This window comes from Coregonus lavaretus (assembly GCF_964263955.1).
Source record: "Coregonus lavaretus genome assembly, chromosome: 10".
Lineage (NCBI taxonomy): Eukaryota > Metazoa > Chordata > Actinopteri > Salmoniformes > Salmonidae > Coregonus > Coregonus lavaretus.
In genome coordinates this window covers 5,883,122-5,896,060 of record NC_139997.1, presented here as the reverse complement: position 1 = coordinate 5,896,060, position 12,939 = coordinate 5,883,122, and the positions used below count along the sequence as shown (strand labels likewise).

The 12,939-nt window shown below is 40.9% G+C and overlaps 1 protein-coding gene across 1 annotated transcript in view; it reads left to right on the top strand.

Moving 5' to 3' along the window:
- hcn1 (hyperpolarization activated cyclic nucleotide-gated potassium channel 1) overlaps positions 1-12,939 on the top strand; it is a gene marked incomplete at both ends in the record, with an annotated part of 129,275 nt that overhangs the window by 90,065 nt on the left and 26,271 nt on the right. The window contains 2 exons of the mRNA XM_084169929.1: positions 3,689-3,835; positions 8,535-8,775. Coding sequence (XP_084026055.1) covers positions 3,689-3,835; positions 8,535-8,775 — 388 coding nt within the window. The remainder of the gene's footprint in view (positions 1-3,688; positions 3,836-8,534; positions 8,776-12,939) is intronic.

The window sequence follows — 12,939 nt, the reverse complement described above, 5'->3', positions numbered from 1 at the left end:
ATGATTTGATTTGATTTGACCATTATCTCCTGGCAACAGATACATATGCTAAAAGACTTGTTTCCATTGTGGTCGTCCAATGTGAGCCGCCATGGGAATGGAGGGATGCACAGCCCATCTATGGGCCAGTATGAACCGATGATGCTGCTTCTGACAGCATGGTAGTATGATACCCCTGTGTGGATTTGCTGCATCACTGTGCAGAGAAGGAGGAACAGCAGGAGGAATGGTTACGGAAGGTTTCACCCTCTGGTCGATTTTCACCTCCGCCTGCTGGGGATGAAGTGTGTGTGGGGGGGGGGGGGGGCTGCACTGAAATGCCCTGTTGCTGGGAAACCCTACATGGCCCTGGCCCTGACAGCAGAATGAACATAATATATATATACAGGAATACAGTCGTTTCATAACACGTTACATAGTCAGATGCATATTGAAACCATATATATATAAAAACCAGACTTGACTACACTAGAACATCCCAGATGTGATAATACCCATGTATCCATAGATAGATGTACAATCTAATACTGCATCTAACCTCTTATGAAATGCTGTGTTGTCTGTAATGGAATGTTCCGTCTCTGTCCAGAAGGATATAATGAGTAATTGTATTGTCCATAACTGATTCTCTATAACGTAATATAGCTAACCTAATGTTTTTTTTATTAGGATACATTGCACCATGCAGTAAATATCATTTTAATGAGGACAATGCCTGTAAATATGTATAGAGAATTAAATGCGACTTTATAAATATTATTAACATTACAACTATTGACTCTGAATCAATTTCTCCAGTTTTTTATTGTCTCTTAAGATACTTCTAGGATCATTGAGTTTGCAACAGCCATATAGTCCTCTGCTGAAATGATGGTTTCTAGAAGGGCTGAGAACACGGCTGTGAAAAGGGTATATTTACCTATTTACCTCAGAGAACATTGTGTGTCCACAGGAGCACAAAAACGTATTAACGTTCCTTAATGTTCCTTAAGAACCAGGGATGGATTAAGCTTCCTCCTCTGTCCTCACAGACATTCTGTACCTTGCATTTAATGAGCAAAGGCAAGAGGACATACCGTCTTTTCTTCAGCAGCAAGCACAAAGCACATTCATTCCTTTTGTTGGGAATGTGACTCGTCACGATGCATTGCAGATTTGAAATTATTCACAGTAAACATGCACAGAGGCCACATAAACAAAATAACAGTAACACATTATTTTAAGGCTACCTACATAAGGATGTCATAACACATTTGTAAGCAAGATAGATTATTCATAAATGCTTACGGCATGAGTCAGATGGATACATAGCTTCTCTAACCAGACGTGACCAAACCACACCTCAACATATCTCAGTCACAGTGACAGAGAGTCCCGTTCTAAATTTAAACATGTCAGATACCCTTGGACTGTGTGCCTAGAATAAATGGATTCACCTTAAACAAAACCTGGTCCCTTATCACCTCGCTGCGGCTGTGGAGAATCAATGTGAAACAACCATGTGACGGGACGTGGGTTTTTTCCTTTTAACAAAGATAAAAAAAATTGGGATCGTGATGTTACTGTGGGATGCTGCTTCCTGAGGCTACCGTTAGTTTTTGTTCACACCTCATGCTGACACCCTTACCTGAGGTTGTGTGTGTGTTTGTGTTTGTGTTTGTGTTTGTGTTTGTGTTTGTGTGTGTGTGTGTGTGTGTGTGTGCGCACGTGCACGTACATGTACCTGTTTGACTAAGCCAGAGCAGAGCAGCTATCGTCTGATTAAAATAGCTGAGCTGCTGAAGGATCCCTCTCTCTCTGTCGGTCTGCACTCTCTCTAACTCCCTGTAGACAATGCCCCCATCTCCATTGGCCTAATAGAGTTCCGTCATGCCTGTGTGTGATGTTAATTTGGCAGGGAGTCAATACCTACAAGCCCGTGGTACCTTGACTTTGACAGCCGTGTGCAATTACATCACCGATGCTTTGATTAGGCCATTTACTTTCTCAGGCTACGCTTTCCATGACATTGGACTAATGGAGAAAATTTGAAAACGGAAAGAATCCTGTCTAGTATGTGTCAATCCATGCATATATTATGAAAGCTAAAGTGTAGCATTACAGTTTATCCGCAGGAGAGCAGGTTTCTCCTCCCTGGTCTAGGGCTGTGTCCCAAATGCCACCCTATTCCCTATATAGTGCACTAATTTTGACCAGAGCCTCCCTGTGGGCCCTGGTTAAAAGTAGTAAACCATATAGGGAATAGGGTGGCATTTGGGATGCAGTCCTAGCCTTCTCGACGGGACAGCAGAGAGGATTACATGGGGGTTGGTGTGAAGAGTGACTCAGCTGTTCTTTTCCACCTCATTTCCTCATTCTGATGCACAGTCAGTATCCCTCCTCTGGGCGCATTACAGCCGATCATGTCATTGATGACATCAGAATGACTCCACTGGAGACCACAGACAGCACCCTGATGAGAGAGACTGACTCCAGATCAGATGTTGAGACAGATTAATGACTCCACTGGAGACCACAGACAGCACCCTGATGAGAGAGACTGACTCCAGATCAGATGTTGAGACAGAGGACATCTCAAATGAAATGAATCGTTATTTAAAGTGCGTTTAAAATCTCCAACACACTAAAACAGTAAAAGAAAAACATGAAGGAAATAAAATGAAAACAAGCAGGAAGAATAAAGGAAAAACAGACAGGCGACAACACAATGAAAATAAAATAGCACTATTATTAATCTGCCCTGTGAGACATCGCTTACTGCAGAGACTGACTCCAGTCAGTAAATACTTTCTTAACACTTATTTTTTCTTAAAACTGCATTGTTGGTTAAGGGCTTGTAAGTAAGCATTTCACTGTAAGGTCTACTACGCCTGTTGTATTCGGCGCATGTGACAAATAACATTTGATTTGATTTGATGCTGTGACAGATTAATTATTCCATTAGGGCACATCACCCTGTAGAGAGACGGACTCCAGACCAATGTTGTGACAGAGGCCCCAGAAGACCTCTGCCTTACGACAACCACTCCTCTGAGACATAATGACAACCACAGTCAAGACACTCCGTACAGAATTATGCATGGCATGTCTTGAGTACATGCATTTGATTGCTTTATTTTCCTCCTCTGTGTAATGTGTCATATTGAACTGACTATGATTGCAGATGATAATGTGGCCTCTCTGAGACCTATTCAGTCACTGATATGGGTGTATTAATTCTCTCTTGTTTAAGTGAGGTCATGGGTAGCCTACATTGAGAGAGATGAGAGCGATTCTTCACTGTGTGAGCTGATCAGAACGGCAGCAGCCTCGCTCTGAGGGGCCTCAGGCTGTACTTGTTCCTCCTTCGACCACCTGCTACTTCCATACGCGATGACCCTGGATACTATCTGTCAGCCCACTGTGTCTGTGTGTGTCTGTGTGTGTCTGTGTGTGTCTGTGTGTGTCTGTGTGTGTCTGTGTGTGTCTGTGTGTGTCTGTGTGTGTGTGTGTTGTGAATGTCCTTGGTTCCTATTACAACCAACCATATTGACTGTAATGTTTGCTAATACCTTCCTTCAAATGTTATTTTACCAACCAATTGTCTTCGGTGCTATGAAGTCAAATGTGAAAGCCTTTGTTGTCGGATATTTTTCTATTTTCTGTTAATTTGGTTTATTGACATTATCTCTTCTCTCCATCTTTACAGTACAAACAAGTGGAGCAGTACATGTCGTTCCACAAGCTACCTGCAGACATGCGGCAGAAGATTCATGATTACTATGAACATCGCTATCAGGGCAAGATCTTTGATGAGGACAATATCCTGAGTGAGCTCAACGACCCGCTCAAAGAGGTGAGGATGATGCCTTGTGTTGTCTTTTCTATTCTGTCGTGTGTCACAAATGGCACCCTATTCCCTATATAGTGCACTGCTTATGACCAGAAGCCATATGGGCCCTGGTCAAAAGTAGTGCACTGTATGGGGAATAGGCTACCCATTTGGGACACCATCAAGGCTTTGTAAATGGCCGTTTGTCACAGGGATTCATTCACCGTCAAAGAAAGGCGACCTTTCTTAAATATAATCTCCAAGCATCTCTAATGCTGAGTTGTTTTATCGCTAATTAATTTGCTTATGCATTTATGATATACCAATATTTATACTTTAAATATCATACTGGTCCATTGACTGGGTGAATTTATCATCAATGGATGATTATTGAGAAGGGTGTCTGTAAAACATATCTCATGTGCTTTATTACAAATGTAATAAACACACTGCACAAATTGATTCACTACAGCTGGTGGAACACAAGCTAAACAGATAAATTAATTTAATTGGCGTCAAGACAGTCAGTTGCTCAAGCACGCAATACACAGGTGTGAAACAAGAGAGATCAGGAAGTGAGATGACAATTTCATCTGATTAGTGTTTAGACCCATTAACACATCAACCCAACAAATAGACAGACACGCGATGAGTTCCCAGTGCTTTGAAAATACAGAGCCTGCCTCTGAAGTGGCATCCTATTCACTATGTAGCGCATCACTTTAGAAGTGCACTATAAGGCCCTACAGGGAATTTGATGACACATCAGATACAGTCACAGTAAAAAAAAAAAAAAGAAGGCAAGACAAGTTTAAGTTTCTTAAATTCAGTGACCAATTTAAGGCTGTCTTTGTTCTTTGTGTCAACCCTCCACCTACTTCATGGTTGGCTGACCTCTCTGTATGAGCAGATAAGGGCTCTCATGTAGCCTAATGATGCAGAGATGGTGGATTGGAGAGGAGGAGAGAGGTGGAAATGAGGGATAGAGGAGGGAGGGGAGGGGAGAGAGGGAGAAGAGAAGAGAAGAGGAGGGGTTTAATTGCCCATGCCTCTCATGTAACCCCATTAAGTCACCAACCAGAATGAGACATATTGGAGCACAGTATTGCCTGGCCCAGCACAGGAAAAGGTAGATCTACACCAGTGGAGGCTGCTGAGGGGAGAACGGCTCTACAGCACAGGAAACCATAGATCTATACAGAACAGTAGACAACATAGGTTGTCGACAACATGGGTTTATACAAAACAGTAGAGCACATGGCAGCATTGACACAGCAGAGCACAAGCAAAGGTCTATACAGCACGGTAAAGCAAAGCCCAGATAACCCAGTCTTGCCCACAATACCGAGAACAAGACAGATCCACAGAGCACTGAACTGGACAGGAACGCATATTTCACCCCATCCCGGCAGAACAAAGCATAGCTCAGTTCAGCTAGGTTCATCTCAGTTCAGCTAGGTTCATCTCAGCTCAGCTAGGTTCATCTCAGCTCAGCTAGGTTCATCTCATCTCAGCTCAGCTAGGTTCATCTCAGCTCAGCTCAGCTAAATTAATCTCAGCTCAGCTAAATTAATCTCAGCTTAGCTCAGCTAAATTCATCTCAGCTCAGCTAAGTTAATCTCAGCTCAGCTAAATTAATCTCAGCTCAGCTAAATTAATCTCAGCTCAGCTAGGTTAATCTCATCTCAGCTCAGCTAGGTTCATCTCAGCTCAGCTCAGCTAGGTTCATCTCAGCTCAGCTCAGCTAGGTTCATCTCAGCTCAGCTCAGCTAGGTTCATCTCAGCTCAGCTCAGCTAGGTTCATCTCAGCTCAGCTCAGCTAGGTTCATCTCAGCTCAGCTCAACTAGGTTCACCTCAGCTCAGCTCAGCTAGGTTCATCTCAGCTCAGCTCAGCTAGGTTCACCTCAGCTCAGCTCAGCTAGGTTCAGCTCAGTTCAGTATATCACAGCTGGCATCACACAGCACAACAGAGACAACCAGACATACAGTGCCTTCAGAAAGTATTCACACCCCTTGACCTTTTCCACATTTTGTTGTTTTACAGCCTGAATTTAAAATGGATGAAATTTAGATTTTGTGTCACTGGCCTACACACAATACCCCATAATGTCAGTGGAATTATGTTATATTTTTTATTTTTACAAATTCATTATAAATGAAAAGCTGAATGTCTTGAGTCAATAAGTATTCAACCCATTTGTTATGGCAAGCCTAAATAAGTTCAGGAGTAAACATTTGCTTAACAAGTCACACAATAAGTTGCATAGAATCACTGTGTGTGCAATAATAGTGTTTAACATGATTTTTGAATGATTACCTCATCTCTGTACCCCTCAGTCCCTCAGTCGAGCAGTGAATTTCAAACACAGATTCAACCACAAAGACCAGGGAAGTTTTCCAATGCCTCGCAAAGAAGGGCACCTATTGGTAGATGGGTTATACAAATATATAAAAAGCAGACATTGAATATCCCTTTGAGCATGGTGAAGTTATTAATTACACTTTGGATGGTGTATAAATACACCCAGTCACTATAAAGATACAGGCGTCCTTCCTAACTCAGTTGCCGGAAAGGAAGGAAACTGCGCAGGGATTTCAGCATAAGGCCAATGGTGACTTTAAAACAGTTACAGAGTTTATTGGCTGTGATAGGAGAAAACGGAGGATCAACAACATTCTAGTTACTCCACAATACTACCCTAAAAGAAGTAAACCTGTACCGAATAAAACATTTCCATAACATGCATTCTGTTTGCAACAAGGCACTAAAGTATATATATATTTTTTGGCAAAGCAATTCACTTTTTGTCCTGAATAAAAAGTGTTATATTTGGGGCAAATCCAATACATATTTTCAAGCATACTGTTATGGGTATGCTTGTAATCATTAAGGACTGGGGAGTGTTTCAGGATAAAACATCTATGGAATGGAGCTACACACAGGCAAAATCCTAGAGGAAAATCTGGTTCAGTCTGCTTTCAACCAGACACTGGGAGATTAATTCACATTTCACCAGGACATTCACCTAAAACACAAGGCCAAATCTACACTGGTGTTGCTTACCAAGAAGAAAGTGAATGTTCCGGAGTGGCCAAGTCACAGTTTTGACCTAAATCTACTTAAAAATCTATGGCAATACCTGAAAATGGTTGTCTAGCAATGATCAACAACCAATTTGACAGAGCTTGAAGAATTTTAAAAATAATTATGGGCAAATGTTGCACAATCCAGGTGTGGAAAGCTCTTAGAGACTTGCCCAGAAAGACTCGCTGCCAAAGGTGCTTCTACAAGGTATTGACTCAGGGGTGTGAAAACTTATGTCAATGACATATTTCTGTATTTCATTTTCAATAAATTTGCAAACATTTCTAAAAACATGTTTTCAGTTCGTCATTATGGGGTATTGTGTGTAGATGGGTAAAAAAAAAACTTACAATTTAAGCCATTTTGAATTCAGGCTGTAACACAACAAAATCTGGAATAAGTCAAGGGTATAAATACTTTCTAAAGGCACTAAATCAGGGAAGAGAGTGGAAGGAAGAGTGTGGGTGGGTGATGATGATGACGTTCACCCTATGGTGAGAAAACAGTTAAAGCTTCATCTCGGCAATTTCTGCAGCTGGTCGGACGTCATTTCAATGCAGCTAGGCAGTTATTTATACTTCCAGGCACCGCTGCCATGTGACAAGTTTGCTGCTTTAAATAGATAAAGTCTGAAGATTGTTTCCCTGGTGGGGCTCCATCCTGGCCAAGCCGGGCCGGGCTGAATACTGGGTATCTAATTCATTAATCGTTGTGCATGATTGAGGTCAGAACCCATGGCTTTGGCTGGCCCACTGCTACTGTTGTCTCAGTACTGAGCTGACAGCACAAAACCCAGCCAGACAGGAGGATTGGCTGATGTCTCCTCGGCTCAGATGCTCCCATTGGAGAGTCCTCATCTCTCACAGGAAGTGAGTAAGTGGTTAGTGGAGCAGTGAAGGCCAAGCTCTGTCTGTCAGTCTGTCTGCATGGAGGAGAGGAGGGGAGGCAGGTAGGCACTGCTCAGTAAACACTAACAGACCCCCCATTTAGGAAACAATCTCCTGCTGTTATCTGAGATAACCAGAGAGATGATTGCCCTCTGTTGAGGGCAAGATCATCATCATCAGAGACAAGTTTCCGCACATTTTCAAGAGTACCATTTTCCTTATACTTTAAACAAGCACCAAACTAAAACATTGGAAGAGAGCCATTCTTAAACCAACCCTGAATGACACCATACAGCAAACAATATCCTGTTGTGTCTGAAGAGACTAAGGCCATGATCATCATCATCAAAGACAATAGCACCAAAAGTTCCCCCAAAGAGTGATGAAAAGTGCTTTTGTAGATATTACATCAATTCCAATGCAGAGACAGGATGAATATTGAGATTGCCTGTTGAACTTGGATTTGTCCCATTAGAATATTATACTAAATTACATTAACAAAAAGTAATTGGAGAACTCGTCAAGGCTGTCCACTATCACCACTCTAATTCGCCCTGATGTTTGAGCCTGACAGCAGCTATACTGTATGTAATCAAGAAGGACTAGCAGAGGGTCAAGATAGGAAAATAATTTGCCTATCTCATATCCATTAGAGAAAGGGACACCTTTGTCAAACACCTTTATTATAGTTTTCGCAATATGTATTATGAACAATGTATCTAAAACTATTTTTTCTATATTTTTTTCCAGGAAATTGTGAACTTCAACTGTCGGAAGCTGGTGGCTACCATGCCGCTGTTCGCCAACGCAGACCCCAACTTCGTTACGGGCATGTTGAGCAAGCTGAAGTTCGAGGTGTTCCAGCCCAACGATTACATAATCAGGGAGGGCACCGTGGGCAAGAAGATGTACTTCATCCAACATGGTGTGGCCAGTGTCATCACCAAGCTTAACAAAGAGATGAAGCTGACTGACGGCTCTTACTTTGGAGGTACGTAGGGAAAATAAAGACTTTGTGTGTGTGTGTTATCTGCAGTACCTTTTCTCTATTGGAAGTGGATATTCAACCAACAGAACCAAAGGGCAAGGTTAGACTTAGGGATAAACATTGTACCAAGCTTAAACATGAAAAGAGAGCATTTCTTAAACCAACTGTGACAGACCGCTGTAAATGCATACTCAGACCCACTCCATCCATTTAGATATATCATGTTTTTACAGAGCCAATTACAGAGACTATTAAGCAGTGGGTATACAGTGAATATGAATGCAACACTCAGTCAGCAATATCTCTCCAGTTTCAATTCCTCTGCTTTCATGTTTGTCCCATCACTGCAGATGCAGATTAAATTTTTTTTGGGATGGGAGTTAGCTTCTCCAATTATATAACGTTCATCTGGATGGGGTGGTGGAAGGTGGGGTAGGGGGGGGGGGGGGGTGAAGGGGAGACAAGCCAAGCTGGGGATCAGGGCTCAGAGCACCCAGAGGACAAACAAAGGTTGCATGTCTGTCTGTTCTGTTTGGGCTCTGCTGCAGCAGCCAACAGAGAATGTCCTTTTGCATAATTGAGGGAGTAATTCCCCCCGTCTCTGTAGCACGTTATACAAACTATCCAATATTTAGCCATCGAACGATTCGTTTAAAGGCAGTTGTTTACATTGCCAAATTATTCTCAGGCGTCTCGTTTATGTCATGAAAGAGAGAAGCAGGTTTGAAACTATTCTTAGAAAAGGGATGTGATGTTACATTTTTCATTTGGTCCAAGTTCACCCCCTTCCCACGGAAAGATGACTTGGGATTCTAAGAATATCTTCTGGCTGTGTGGTGTTCATGCCTGTGTGGTGTTCATGCCTCATGGAATCTTCCAGATAGATGTGGCTTGTCTTGGGGGAAAAAGTGGTGAATCAAAAAAATCAAATGAGTGGAGGATCTTTTCATTCCAGCTGTCTGAATAACCTCACATCCAATTATTTAATACCGTACCGTTGGTCCTCTAGTCCAAATGTTCAATTCAATTGAAAACCGGTAACTACAACCAAGCAATCAAAAAAACAGTATCATACCTTGCTTTTGATGCATGTTAGATTAGCATATGTACTGTATTGTAATCAAATGATTCATCCACTAATATGATTTCCCAAAATTTGTTTAGCCTTTATGTCAACACAGTAGACAGTAACCCCAGTAGACAGGGCTGAATCTGATTAGGAGTAACTAGAAACTTTAGATTGGGTCCCATTGGAGGGTATAATGAATGACTCTCACTGTAATTGGATTTAACAGCAGTTGATCAATACACGCTGTGTATCTCTGTCAGATCAGGCTGCAGGGGGGCTAATTGTGACTGGACAAACTCGTTCAGGTAACTCTGTTAAGATTTAGTAAAGACATCTTATAAAAAAGAAGTTCCAAATGAATGATGAATTTAAAGAAGCTGTCCGACGTTATATTGTTTTGTTGTGACTGCCTAAGTTTCATTAATGTGTCATTCAACTCTACTAGCATACCTTGAACGCGCCCATATTTTATAGAGACCATTTCACAGGTATACACAACAGTATTTTATAGAGACCATTTCACAGGTATACACAACAGTATTTTATAGAGACTATTTCACAGGTATACACAACAGTATTTTATAGAGACCATTTCACAGGTATACACAACAGTATTTTATAGAGACCATTTCACAGGTATACACAACAGTATTTTATAGAGACCATTTCACAGGTATACACAACAGTATTTTATAGAGACCATTTCACAGGTATACACAACAGTATTTTATAGAGACCATTTCACAGGTATACACAACAGTATTTTATAGAGACCATTTCACAGGTATACACAACAGTATTTTATAGAGACCATTTCACAGGTATACACAACAGTATTTTATACAGACCATTTCACAGGTATACACTACAGTATTTTATAGAGACCATTTCACAGGTATACACAACAGTATTTTATAGAGACCATTTCACAGGTATACACAACAGTATTTTATAGAGACCATTTCACAGGTATACACAACAGTATTTTATAGAGACCATTTCACAGGTATACACAACAGTATTTTATAGAGACCATTTCACAGGTATACACAACAGTATTTTATAGAGACCATTTCACAGGTATACACAACAGTATTTTATAGAGACCATTTCACAGGTATACACAACAGTATTTTATAGAGACCATTTCACAGGTATACACAACAGTATTTTATAGAGACCATTTCACAGGTATACACAACAGTATTTTATAGAGACCATTTCACAGGTATACACAACAGTATTTTATAGAGACCATTTTACAGGTATACACAACAGTATTTTATAGAGACCATTTCACAGGTATACACAACAGTATTTTATAGAGACCATTTCACAGGTATACACAACAGTATTTTATAGAGACCATTTCACAGGTATACACAACAGTATTTTATAGAGACCATTTCACAGGTATACACAACAGTATTTTATAGAGACCATTTCACAGGTATACACAACAGTATTTTATAGAGACCATTTCACAGGTATACACAACAGTATTTTATAGAGACCATTTCACAGGTATACACAACAGTATTTTATAGAGACCATTTCACAGGTATACACAACAGTATTTTATAGAGACCATTTCACAGGTATACACAACAGTATTTTATAGAGACCATTTCACAGGTATACACAACAGTATTTTATAGAGACCATTTCACAGGTATACACAACAGTATTTTATAGAGACCATTTCACAGGTATACACAACAGTATTTTATAGAGACCATTTCACAGGTATACACAACAGTATTTTATAGAGACCATTTCACAGGTATACACAACAGTATTTTATAGAGACCATTTCACAGGTATACACAACAGTATTTTATAGAGACCATTTCACAGGTATACACAACAGTATTTTATAGAGACCATTTCACAGGTATACACAACAGTATTTTATAGAGACCATTTCACAGGTATACACAACAGTATTTTATAGAGACCATTTCACAGGTACACTACAGTATTTTCTGGTCCTCTCTTACAGCTCATACACACCTGTGGGGAAAAGGTGAAAGACACATTTCCATTCTAACCAAATGGACAATAAAGTATCTATTCTATTTTATTAGATTCTACACAACAATAGTTTTATAGCAGTTGGCAGGGCAGTCAGGGGACAGAGACTAATAGCAGAAATAGTTGCAGTGAGAGGGCCTGTGCTTTTTATGAGCAAGATTCATGACAGCCTAGAGACCTGTGACTTTGGAAGGTGAACCAGGGGTCACAGCGAGGGGACAATTAGAGGCTCCATCTAGGGATTGTTTTGTGTAGATTATCACTGTCCTGCTCCTGCTCTGCACACTATGGGTGTGTCCCAAATGGTACCCTATTCCCTATACAGTGGTTTGCGAAAGTATTCACCCCCCTTTGGCATTTTTCCTATTTTGTTGCCGTACAACCTGGAATTAAAATTGATTTTTGGGGGGGTTTGTATCATTTGATTTACACAACATGAAGATGCAAAATATTTTTTATTGTGAAACAAACAAGAAATAAGACAAAAAACTTAAAACTTGAGCGTGCATACAGGGGAATACAGGGGACTACCAAACGTATTTGCTTATTTTTTTCTTTAAGCAATGGCTTTTTTCTGGCCACTCTTCCATAAAGAACAGCTCTGTGGAGTGTATGGCTTAAAGTGGTCCTATGGACAGATACTCCAATCTCCGCTGTGGAGCTTTGCAGCTCCTTCAGGGTTATCTTTGGTCTCTTTGTTGCCTCTCTGATTTATGCCGTCCTTGCCTGGTCCGTGAGTTTTAGTTGCGGGCCTTCTCTTGGCAGGTTTGTTGTGGTGCCATATTCTTTCCATTTTTTAATAATGGATTTAATGGTGCTCTGTGGGATGTTCAAAGTTTCAGATATTTGTTTATAACCAACCCTGATCTGTACTTCTCAACAACTTTGTCCCTGACCTGTTTGGAGAGCTCCTTGGTCTTCATGGTGCCGCTTGCTTGGTGGTGCCGCTTGCTTGGTGGTGCCGCTTGCTTGGTGGTGCCCCTTGCTTAGTGGTGTTGCAGACTCTGGGGCCTTTCAGAACAGGTGTATATATATATACTGAGAGATCATTTCACTTCACCAAT